This window comes from Emydura macquarii, unplaced genomic scaffold (assembly GCF_026122565.2).
Source record: "Emydura macquarii macquarii isolate MOO-44397 ecotype Brisbane River unplaced genomic scaffold, CSIRO-AGI_Emac_v2 contig_2636, whole genome shotgun sequence".
NCBI lineage: Eukaryota > Metazoa > Chordata > Testudines > Chelidae > Emydura > Emydura macquarii.
Genome location: NW_027132773.1, coordinates 23,367,823 through 23,380,625, shown reverse-complemented (window position 1 = coordinate 23,380,625; position 12,803 = coordinate 23,367,823). Strand labels below are relative to the sequence as shown.

The window sequence follows — 12,803 nt, the reverse complement described above, 5'->3', positions numbered from 1 at the left end:
GTGGAATCTCCATCCTTAGAGGTTTTTAAGCTGAGGCTTGACAAAGCCCTGGTTGGGATGATATAGCTGAGGTTAGTCCTGCTTTGAGCAGTGGGTTGGACTAGATGACCTCCTGAGGTCCCTTCCAACTCTAATATTCTATGATTCTATGAGTTTGCATTGAACTAGACTGCTCTTGCTGTCAGTTGTGAGAGTTGAACTGGGAGTGGGTAGGTGATTATTCCTGTCAGAGGACCCTTCAGCTCTGGAATCTTCTCCCTCTTACTGTTTTCTGTGGTCTCCATTTGGCATCTTTCAGAACACAATGCAAGTTCACTAGCTGGGAAGGTGTGGTGATCCATCAAATTGTAGCAACTCTTGGCTATTACTAGTGACCTACGAGTGGAAGGTTTTATATCCCATCACTGATCCCTGAATTAGTCCATCCTTCTTGTATGTTTAAAAAATGGATAAAAGTCAACTCCTTAACCCTTGAGCACTTGATATTTTATTATTTTTAAATATCATTAAAATTATTCATTAGGTACCTGATCTTACAGTTATTACTCAGGTGAAACTTTGCTTAAAATTAATTGAGGAGCGATTTGCCTGAGTAAGGTCTACTTGTTCAAGTCTTGTATGGGAAGAGGTGCTGCAGTAGTAATAGTACTATACTTTTGCATGACACACTGAATTAAACATTGATATTTTTTTTAAAAAACCAACCAACAAACACCTTTAATATAACCTGAAGTTTTCCTGCTCAAGCTTTTGTACATGCTTTGGCTGAATATCTCATATAGTTAAAGTGAACAATTTTTGCTGGTCCAATTGCTAGTCACTTAAGGCGGCATAACTGGATAGTGTTCACTGTTTAAAAACATATAAATTGCTTTATCTCAGTATGCTTAGTACTATGGCTAGACTGGAGCTTGTATTATGCACTGAGTATGAAGCAGTAGCACATAGTTATGCTACTTTAGGAGCAGAGTGGGGATTTAACTATGGTTCTGAGTTTCGATTTGGTCCTTATATTCCCTTGTTCTAGGGGAGAAAGCAAACTGTGCCAGCCCTTTTATTGATTCAGCTTTCTTCCTTCCTCCATGCCAGCTGTGCTGGTTGGTGCACCGGGTGGGTGGAGCCATGCTTCATCGACTCCCTTCACTTGCTCACTCACACTCTATGCCCAGGAGGGAGGAAAGTGGCGGAGGGAGGCTGCACTTCCTCTTGCATTGTGACCCTTGACATGAGTAGCCTATGGAGGGAGGGTAAGGTGACACTTACCCCCATTAGTCTCCTGCTTGGGGTAAGAGGCTGATTCATGAATGAGACCTATATATGGAAGTATTGGGAATATATATTGTAAATAGTGTTGCCCCTTGGCCCTGGTAATTAGTGAGTATTCAAAGCCTTGATGGGTTGTTTGTTAGGAGGAAAAATTGGTTATAGAGTCAGATATTTCTTTGGTGAAATCCTATTGATTGCAAAGAATGTACACAAAATCCTGTTTCCCTGAACTCAGTAGGAAAAAACAAGAGGCAGTGTCCTTGCTCACAATTTGCAGGTCTGATTTTCCAGCCAATTCTGCACCCCAGCAAGTTCTGCATCTGCTCTCTCACAGGGCCATACTGACTGTTTCCTCTGGCTTTCGGTTGGCTATCTCCTGGTTTTCTCATTCAGACACCCACACAGACAAATAACAGCTGTAACCAATCAATGCCTCAGCTGTTACATTTTCAATCAGTCCCTAGGGAAAACACACTTATTCTTCTTGAATTAATTTTTCCTCAAGCATTCCATGTGGTCCAGTACCTTGGGAAGTGGCTTCTTTTGTTTCAGCTATATGATTCCATAAAGGAGTTTAATTGCTTCTTCCTTTTAGCCTGAATGAAGGGTGGCTATCATGCCCGTCAGCTTTAATGAGGTCTATAATTACCTGTAAGTCAGACTTGCTTGTGACAGCCACCAACATCAGCATAACAATACTAAAGTTAAAGATATCTCAGTGACAGAACAAGGAGCAATGGTCTTAAGTTGCAGTAGGGGAGGAGGTCTAGGTTAGATATTAGGAAAAATGTTTTCACTAGGAGGTGGTGGAGCACTGGAATGAGTTATCTAGAGAGGTGGTGGAATCTGCATCCTTAGAGGTTTTTAAGGCCCGGCTTGATAAAGCCCTGGCTGGGATGATTATGTTGGAGTTGGTCCTGCTTTGAGCAGGGAGTTGGACTAGATGACCGCATGAGGTCCCTTCCAACTCTAATCTTCTATGATTCTATGACTCCTAAAACTCATTGTGTTTATTTTATATACAATTTAAAATAAACTTGACAGAAGTACCCTACCAATTTCTGCACGTGCATAAGATGAGTATCCATATGATTATATTTCTGTAATCTTAGTCTTTCTTCATCCCATTCCCTCCCAGTTTTTTGTCAGTTTCACTTATTCTATTTAAAATTTAAACTGAATTAGAATGTAGGTCTTTTGCTAATACTGCAATTCTATCTCCCATGACATCCAAATGATGAGGACAATATTGGGAATTTTTAACTGCAACTATTCTGCATAAGTCTCTTTCTATGTCAGAGTTCTAGTGGCCTTCATGATACTTTGCATTTGTATTTCTCATGATGTATTCAGTATTGTTTTAGTTGTGTTGGTCCCAGGATATTGGAGAGACAAGTTGGATGAGGTAATATCTTTTATTGAATTATCATTCAAGTTTACACAGACCGGAAGAAGAGCTCTGTGCAAGCTTGAAAGTTTGCCTCTCTCACTAACAGAAGCTGGTCCAATAAAAGATAGTATCTCACTCACCATGTCTCTCTGATGATGATGTATTGTCATGATTCACTTACAAATTGAAATTTCCTTGCATTTCTGATGAAAGTCAGACCCTTAATGTTTCTGTAGCATTTTACTGTAAACAGACAGAATATTGAAGTTTTTCTGTTATTCCCTTAATTTTGAAATATTATTTTCATATAATTAGAACAATCTGATTACCATAGCTTGTCCTACATGATTAATTTTTGCATTTTGTGTGCTCTGTATCTAAGCTGGATAATGCAGATGAACAAGCAGCTCAGATCAGACGCGAATTAGATGGACGTCTACAGATGGCAGAACAAATGACAAAGGTAAATTTCTTTGTCCTACAATTTTAAAGGGTGTGAAGGGTGTGTGTGTGTGTGGGTGTGTGTGTGTGTGTGTGTGTACATAATATACCCTTCTAAATATTATAGCCATTGAGCCTTTTGAAAGGAAAATTAGGCAAATGAGGGCAATTGTACTGTGCAGCAGTTTGGAAAAACAGATTTTCCTCCACTCTAGAGTGTGCGCTCTCTCTCTCTCTCTCTCTCTCTCTCTCTTTATATATGGCTTGTCCTGATAAGTCATGTATAATATGATCTGATTGTGCCATTGTCAGTGACCTCAATGGGAGGGAAAAGAAAGTGTGTGTGTAATTCGTATACATGTATAAAAGTTGTGTCAGCATGAGTTTGAGATGTACAAGTAGCAATGGATCATTACAAGTATCAAAGCCATGAGAGAGTTGTGCAGCCCACCCCAATGGTAGTGGATAGATTAGAGAGAATATTTTTAATAAATGTTTTAGAAAATTGGAACTATGTTTATATCCTCAATATATAAAACCAGATCAGAGTACACCAATGACCTGTTAATGCACATCAGTAGGGTCCATATGGACAATTAGTGTGTGACAGGCTAGTACTGGGTAGATTCACATCCCAGCTTGCTGTGAACTAAATGTTTGCATAGACAAGCACATGTAATTACTATGGCCCAAACCATATTATCGTATATGGGTGGAAGTTAAAGGGAGAGTAAATTGATGTCTGTATCCAAAAGGAGGGAATATCCCTACCTCCATAACACAGGTTACATCAATCATGGGTGGGGACAGGGTTTCCAAATTGCAGAAATGGCCATGTGAGCCTTCCACAAACTTAGAGTTCCCAAAAATAGAGTTTCCATAAATATGGAACTTCTGTGCCATTTATGTCCCCTGGTGGCTCCCCAGCCCCTTGCTAGTGTAGCTGTAATGGATATTCCAACCATATATATGGTTTGGTCTATGTGTGTATTTATATATTTAAAAGCCCTTCTCTTTCTTAGAGTCTCTGTGATGGTAGCAGAATGAGGCCACTCAGAGAGACTATGATGTTTTGCAGAATAGCATAAGACTGTTCAAGCTGTGGTGGGTTTTTTTAAAGGGGCCTGGGTGGTGAAGCTAAAATAACCTCTATCAGGACTAGTTGGATGAAATCTGAATAATAACTCTGCTGGGTAAGCTTTCTAAAAAGTAAAACACACTTTTTGGATTATTAAAATTTGTTTTAAAAGACGTGAAAATACTAACATGACTTACATGAAAGTTTAGTTCCACTCTTCCTCTACTCTGCTCCTATTCTAATTCCTTCCTTTATACAGGTGCATATTCTGGAAATATGTAGATTTCTCACACTCTAAACAGTTTGAAAATGTCATGATTTCTTTGTTCCAAGTGCATGATTTTGCACACAGCAAAGAAAATCTCAGCTGCCATTTTGGATATACTGCTCATGGGGTGAAGTTCCACACCCTCTTTGGAATCTTTTAAATCTTTGTTAACAGTTATGGGAAGTCCTTTTTATGAGGGCTTTTTCCTGTTGCAGAAAAAAAGACCTGTTATAGATATGTGAGCCCTAGAGGCCATCCAAGTGATCAAGTGCTTCAAAATTAATAAAAAGTGAAAATATTATTTTTTAAAAACTTTTTATATTCTTTTTATAGTTCACAATTAGGAGATTTTATCGAGCACTCATTTCCATTTCATACAGTGGTTTATAAAATTTGTTGTTATTCTGTAATTCAGATGTTTCTAAAAGAAATACACCTGTCATGTTCTTCTGTACCAGATATGGACTGGTCACAAAGCTTGTTCATACACACCAGATGTGTTCAAGATCGTTTAAGGCTTTGTCATGTATGGCTAAGGTTGGTTTAAATAAGGTCTTTTACACACAGTGCCACCTAGTAGCTGTACCATATGATACAGGTTAGCATTCCATTACATCTCCCACTTTAAGTTCTACATTCTTACCATTTACAATATTTATACTATTTGAAATTCCATACCTATCAGTCTAAGTGTCTCTCAGTTGTACTGGTTTTCTAATTATATGACCCAAACATGTAACACCTTGATCATCTAGGTGTCCATTAGTTGCAATGACTGGCTGTGGTCGATTTGGAATTCTTGAGTCTTCTTGTTCTGCATCTGTAGAGTTTGCTCTGTTGATCCTTCTTTCTGAAGGACAAACTGTAGATGTCAATGGTTTCTGTTGAATTCTCCTCTGTTGGACTCGATCACATATGATCTGCGTGCTGAATTCTTTTACTACATGACAGCTGGAATTGTCCATACTTTTTCTCCATCCAATTTGACATGAACATGGCTACCAGGATCTAGATTTGACAGAGTGATGTTTGTTGTAAAAGTATTCATAAGTTTTTACTCTTTTTATCTGATTTGGCTACTCTTTTCATGTCTGGCCGCTTTGAAATAGGTGCTTTTTGAAAATTGGAACAGTCGTTCTGAGTTGTCTTCCATCAGAAGTTGTTCTGGACTATATCTAGTAGCTGCCATTGGTGATTATCTGTGACTCAGAAGAGCAAGGAATGGATCTTCTTGCTGTAGGATCCTCTTGGTTGTCTGTACAGCTTTCTGTCCCTCCATTCACTTGTGGGTAATATGATCAAATTCATTCATTCATTTGTTTGGAATGACTTAAATTCTGCTGCAGTGAATTGTGATTCTTTGTGCATCAATAGTTGTTTTGGAATACTGAAATGAGCAAAAGTGCACTTAAATTTCTTGATAACACTGCAACATGTTATGTCTTCAAAATATATTATTTCTATGTGTCTGGAAAAATAGTCCACTGTGACAGTTAATGATGTCTTCTGAATTCACATAAACCTGCAGTTAGTCTTTTCCAAAGTTTCTCTAGTAGGGAAGTTTGTACACTGTATGGTTCAGCATTGTCTCTTAAGTTGATTTGCGCTGGATCTTCTTTCGAAAGGCCAGTATTATCAAATTGTCCACAGAGTTCTTCTGCCGTTTTCACTGGGCCCATCATGGCTGCCACACTGAGGCTGAGAAGGTTGTTGATCTATGATCCTGTGATCACATGCAGTTAGAATGCATAGCTTTTGTCTCTGCACATAGTTTCTGTGGTGAACTGACCCATAAGTTTAGAACACCTCCAGGGCTAGTGAGAGCCATGTCAGGTGACTTCAGGGGTTGAAAGTAATTGTCAGTCCCTTCAGAAAGGATTGTGACATCAGCTCCTGAGTCAATTTTAAAGTCAATACTCTCTTCCCATGAATATTCAGTTTCACTCTCCAGGCAGACAAGTGATAGATCCCAGAAACAATGGCTCTTGATTGTCTGTAATAGGAGTCAGCTACCTGATTTTTTGCTGTGGCAGACAATTGCAAAATGTCCATGTTTCATTCATGTATTACACTGTGTGCCTTTGACTGGACATGCATCATCTCTTGGGATATGATTTTTCCTACACTTTAAGCATATAGGCTGGAAATTGTCCCTCTTAACCTGGGAGTTCTCTCTTCTTGCCTCAATGACTTTTAACACTCAAGTGTCTGTTTATAGCTTTTAAACTAGTTTCAGGTTTTTCAAATTGCTCCTGTCTTTTGTCCTGTTGCTTGACTAATTCTGACTGCTTTGCTATTCTGTATAGCTGTGGCTAGGATTAAATCTCTCTTCACTTGTAGCTGCTGTGAAAGGTTTTTATCAGTTAACCCAATAACCAGCCTGTCTGATATTTTCAGGTTTGCATTCCCAGAATCACAGTTTTCAGCCTATGTAAGCAGAGCTTTTATAAAACATTCAACATTTTCCTCTGGTTCTCGAATTCTCAGATGAAAACATGCTCTTTCTTAAACCATATTTCTCTGACCTATAATATATGCTTCAAACATAGCCAGAATTCTTTCACAGTCAACTTTGTGACTCTTCAGTAAAATCAAAGGATTTAAAGATATGCTCTGCTTGTTTCCCCATAGCATAAATTAAATAAAATACATGTATATCTCCCATTTCTTTGTGGAGTTGTTTGCAATGAAAATCTTGATAAATTGTTTCCAGTCTGTCCATTGTGAAGGTTTGTCAAAACTGAAGTTCTCTGGGGCATTGAAGAGTGGCACATTGATAAGGTCCCGCAACCTTTGTTGCATTTGTTCCTTCTGTCTGCAACGATTGTTGCTGTTTTTCTTATATTTCTATTCTTAGTTTACTCCTGACACCATGCTGTGTTCTTCTGTACCAGGTATGGAATGGTCACAGAGCTTGCTTACATTCACCAGCTGTGTTCATCTTAAGATCCTATTATGCTTTGCAAGATATGGCTGAAGTTAGTTTTAAAAAGGTATTTTACACACAGTGCCACCTACTGGCTGAATGGTATAGTACAGTTTAGCATTCCATTACAATAACAATTTAAGACTGGCTTCTTTAACACAGAGGAATTGTATGTCATATATAAGGAATTCCCAGAGAGCTTTAATATTTTATTAGGAAATACGGATTATTTCCCTGAAAACCGGCTTTTTTACTAGCAGTGATATAGCTTAAAAAGAATGACAGAACTACAGTCTTTGGTGATCAATATAAATATTTTTCAAGTTTCCCCAGCACACGGTATTTGAAGATCTGACCAATTTTTTCTGTAAAACCATACATAATGATTTTGATATTAGAGTTCATAATGTATATACCTGTTATATAATTATCAAAAAAAGATAAGCTACAGCAACTAGTGAATTAAAGAATGTTAGAAATATGTTGATCTAGGATAGGATAGAGTCATGCAGGAATACAAACTATGATATTTATTATATCTTTTCAGTTGACTGATACAAATTTCAAAGTTCTAAGTATACTTTGGTATAATAGATTTTTATCTGTATTAGCAAATCATGCCACAACTGAGAGCTTTTTGCTTTCCTATAAATACTTCACAATAAAAACTATCCCATTAACAGCAGAATAAAGAAACACTCATGTAGTCTGAGGTTTGTTAGCAATAATTATGGGCTCTGTAGATTATTTAAGTCATAGTAGTACTGCAGTAATGTTGAAATGCTAGTCCCAGAGTTCTGACCAAACTCCAGCTCATTAATCATATGTTGCCTATTCAATTTCTCTCCCAGTTTCAACTCTGTTATTTTTCAGTCTCCAGAATGAGCAAACAAATGCTGCATTTCAATAATGGGTGAATTGGTCCCTGAGACATAGGAACCAGTTCTGGCCCTGGTTCTGGCACTGATAGGTCACAGGCTGCATACAGGGACCATACAGGATCCGCAAGTAGCTAGGGCAGAATTCCCCCTGCACAGAGCAATGTAGTGTTCATGTAAACAGCTTTACACTGTGACCCTTGCATCCTGCAGTGTACAGGGTGGGGATAGGACAGGAGGGAGATTTACTAAATGCTATGGGGGTATTCTGACAACTTGAAGGAAGGCTGCAAACTAAGACCCATTAGCATAGATGACTCTTTTTATCAACTAATGACCTATTTTGTATCTTTTTATCACCTTTCTATCACGGTAAGAATGGAGTGACAAGTACTTTAACATACTTCAATAGGTAGGATGTGGCATCTTGGAGGGAGGGGGAAGTGTGTGTGCATGCTCATATATGTATATATGACGTCCTATATGTGATCCAGGGCTAGTCAAATATCCCTCAGACATAAGGAAAGGATACAATGTTCAGAGAACCACACACAGAAATAGAAACAATAATTCCCTATAGCGCAGAACCCTAAATTAGTGCTTTTTTACATAGCATATACCACTATCAAAATAAGTAAATAAAAGGCTCCCTGGGTGACTCTTACCATGGCCCAAGACTTCCAGTCTGGCCAAGGGGCGGGGCCTTGGGGGGAAGAGGAGGAGAGGGGGTGAGGCACAAAGGGGGCAGGGCCTCAGGGGATGAGGGGGAGAGGGCGTAGGGCCTCATGACCCCCCTACTTCTACCATGGTTCCGGTGCTCCTGACTATACTCAGCTCTCAAACCAAAGACATTACCTGTAGCCAATCCTAGCTAAAGATTTATTAACTAAGAAAAGAAATGAGTTACTTACCAGGTTAAAACAGGAAACAAATACACACAAATGAGTTAGTTTTAGATTTTAAAAGGTAAGATAAGCTTCTATAATAAGCTATATATGTCTTTAGGACTGACCCATGCCAAGCAGCACAGGAATCTCATGCTTCTGTTTAGGAATCTTTATCCCTCAGAGTCCAGACAACATAAAGAGACCAAGTTTCTCTTTGTCAGGGATTTTTATCTTCACTTCAGATTCCAAGCTGATGGGATGAGTTCATGCGCAGGTTTCTCCTTCCTGGAGGGAGGAATGCAATCGATAAGGTAGCTGTCCTTTGGTGTTACACAATGCCTCATTTGACTTCAATGGGCCATCTTGTGTGCTGGACAAGTACTTTACTTCAATTAATGCGTCTTTTTCTGGGTGATATGTAACATGGTTACAGAGGTTTACAATGGAAACATTCAATATAACTTTACTTTATACAGACATCATAAGTAGGATTGATACATGCAGTATCCTGCAAGCATTCCATAAAGTCTAAACACATTCTTATAACACTAATTATTTTAACTAATTTTAATTTGAGTCAGACGTGAAAAGTTGTTTGTTTTGTTAACACCAATTTAACTTCATTGCCTAGCATTTTGAATAAAGGAAGCCTTTATTTCAACACACTTTCCCCTTCAATTAAAGTGTTAGACATGTATATTGTGGGCTCTGAGACCTAGATGTCCTGCAGCAAGACCAAAGGGGACCAAATATTATATTCTTGAGTTTTCTATGTTTACAAAAATAAAAATAAAGAGAGCAAATAACAAACAAGCTCAATTTTTTTAGTAATAATTTGCAGGGCTTTTTAAAATTTGTTGAATATGAATATTCAACATGGAAATCTGACTTGGGTTTTTATGCTGATTTAGTTTGGTAGCAGAAGCAATACCATGTTACTAATCATAGAAATACAGGATCTCGAGAGGTCAGACAGTCCAGTTTCCTAGACCATCCCTGACTGGTGTTTGTCTAATCTCTTTTTAAAAACTTCCAACAGTGAGGATTCCACAACCTCCCTTGGAAGCCTATTCCAGAGCCTAACTATATATAGTTATATCTATCTATCTATCTATCTATCTATCTAGATATAGATCTATAGTTAGAAAGTTTTTCCTAGTGTCTTACATAAATCTCTCTTGCTGCAGATTAAGACCATAACTTCTTGTCCTGTCTTCATTGGACATGAAGAACTAATATATAGATCACTATTCTCTTCATAACAAAGTTCCCTCAAGCCAATGACATGATTAAGGCTTGTCAATTTCATAGCTAATGGTACACAAGGGATGATGTGGCCAGTATCACATCCAACTGGCTTTGACTTCCCCAACCTGGTGGATTATGGTTCTTACATGCTGCATTAAGCAGACTAGTTTGGTGTACTGTCTCTCCTGCCCAGGTATCTTATGCTGGAGTCTGACTTCCTTGATCTGAGTCAACAGTCTGTCAGCAGCCAACCCTCCTGGGTTTCAAGTATTTCAGCCTGCGCTATATCCTACATCCTCTCCTAGCCTTTTCAATCTTTTCTTTCAGGATTCATCAGCATATCTTCTAGGGAGTTCATTTTTCCCACTTCATTTTCCAGGTTGGAGGATCTTCCAGTCTCAGTTATCAAAAGCGGAGGGCTTAAGAGCATAAGAATGGCCATGCTGGGTCAGACCAACAGTGGCCAGTGCCAGATGCTTCAGAGGAAGTAAACAGAAGAGGATACTTTATCACTCCCCGCCCAGTAACATGGGTTTGTCCCATTGTGTTGCAATAATCCTAATAATAGCTCTGGTGATTACAGCCTAGCAGGAAGCATTATCTCTGTCTGAGAATGTTTGGGATTCATAAATCATCTTCACCATACTACACCGCCCACCTTGAGTTTGAAAAATAATTGAGCTAATAAGCACAGAAACCTTATTGCTCTAAAATATCTTGAATACATGTCAGATAGCAAAATTTGTTACAACTTGACTTCTAGAATGTATCATGAAAAAACATAGCCTGTATAATTCTGAGGATGCTAGATTATATTTTTCATTAGATGGGGGCAAGTAGGTAATGACGGGATCCTTTTTCAAGTGCAGAAAATTTTCTAATCCATAGTAGTAGCTTATTGCACAATGCAATTTTACAAATGTGACTTGATTTGAAAGATAGGCACTGCTGTTGCCACTACTACCTTTGCTGCTAGTGAGCATTAGCACCGTGTTAGACATTTGGAGATCACCTTTACTGAAAATAATTGAGAGAAGACTGGGTAAAAAAGTCAAGTAAGGATAGGGGACATAGAAGAACAGAAGACGTTTATTTAAAAAGTAAGAGGAAAGATCATTTAACGCAATTGACTAATGTTCTTTCTTTAACATGCTAAAACCTCCCACATACAGTCGGAATATTGCTTCAGTTATTCCTATAAAATATTTTTTCATGTAATTTTGTAATCTACAATTTGAAAAGCATTGGAAAGGGCTTTGCTTAAATGCACTCTGCGTTTAAACTTGTTATAATTTTATTGCTGTCATGAAGCAAGATATATATAAAAAAAACCTAAAATCTGTTGTGTACTGCCTTTTGTGGCTTCTACTGAATTTAATGTTAGACTTGTACACAATATTTCCGGTTATAATTGGCTTGCCTTCTAATGGTTGCCCTCAAACCATTCATCGTTAAAATCGTTAAAATGTTATTTAATTAACATGAACATGGTATTTCCCTTTACCTGGCATAAGCATGATCATCGGACCACACCTCAAGAGTCCTCACTGAAACAGTTGACTGAATTAGTGTCCTTGGGAATGTCATTTAAGCTCTGTGTCTCATTTATAAAATAGTAGTCATAATGCTTACCCACATTTTCTTAAAGCACTTGAGATTTGTGAATGGAATTTGTCTTTTAACTGCAAAGTGTTCCTGTTTATTCTTTATACATGATACAGGTAACAAAAAGCAATTGTAAAGATTTTAAATGGCCCTCATTTTCAGCCTGCTTACTAGAAACAGGTAATGGAGAATTTTGTGTAGTTCAACAGAGAGATGCCTGTTTTTGCCAGCAAAACATTGGGCGTACTATTCCTCAGGTTTCATACACGTGGTTAATAGAAAGCTGTAATGTTTCTCTTTGTCCATAGGCTTCAAAGTGTTTTTACATTACTTACTGACTTTAGGTAGGGTGTGTATTTTGCTTTTTGTTGGTGTTTTTTTTTTTTTTTTTTTTAACAGTGCAAGTTGGCAGTGCTTACACACTGTCTAACTCCTACTCAGAGTAAAAGCTCGCCTGTAACTTTCATTTTAAAATAAGCCTTTCTCTAGCAAAATTGGAATTGTCATCTAAAATTATGATTTAAAAGAAAAATAAGAGTAGAGTCTGATATTACATTTTTTCTGAAGCTTTCTGTGTCCAGAAATGAGGAAGTTTTAATAGCAAAATTACTATTGGACAATTGAATTTTGTGTCAGCTAGTCAGGTATTTATAGTGAACATTACATTAAAGGGATATAGTCAGTTGATGAACACACAAATAGAGCAGAGAGACTGTGTAAGATGCATGCACGTACTCACATACTGAACTTAAGGTAGAATTAATTATGTTGGCCCTTTCTCCTTTGGAAGATGACCTGTAATCAATCAATCTCTCT

At 37.9% G+C, this 12,803-nt stretch overlaps 1 protein-coding gene across 3 annotated transcripts in view; it reads left to right on the top strand.

The window, feature by feature from the left end:
• The window catches only part of CADPS2 (calcium dependent secretion activator 2), a 501,284-nt gene that overhangs the window by 170,386 nt on the left and 318,095 nt on the right, over positions 1–12,803 (top strand). For all 3 annotated transcript variants that reach the window (XM_067564292.1, XM_067564291.1, XM_067564293.1), the window contains exon 4: positions 3,039–3,119. In XM_067564292.1, coding sequence (XP_067420393.1) covers positions 3,039–3,119 — 81 coding nt within the window. The remainder of the gene's footprint in view (positions 1–3,038; positions 3,120–12,803) is intronic.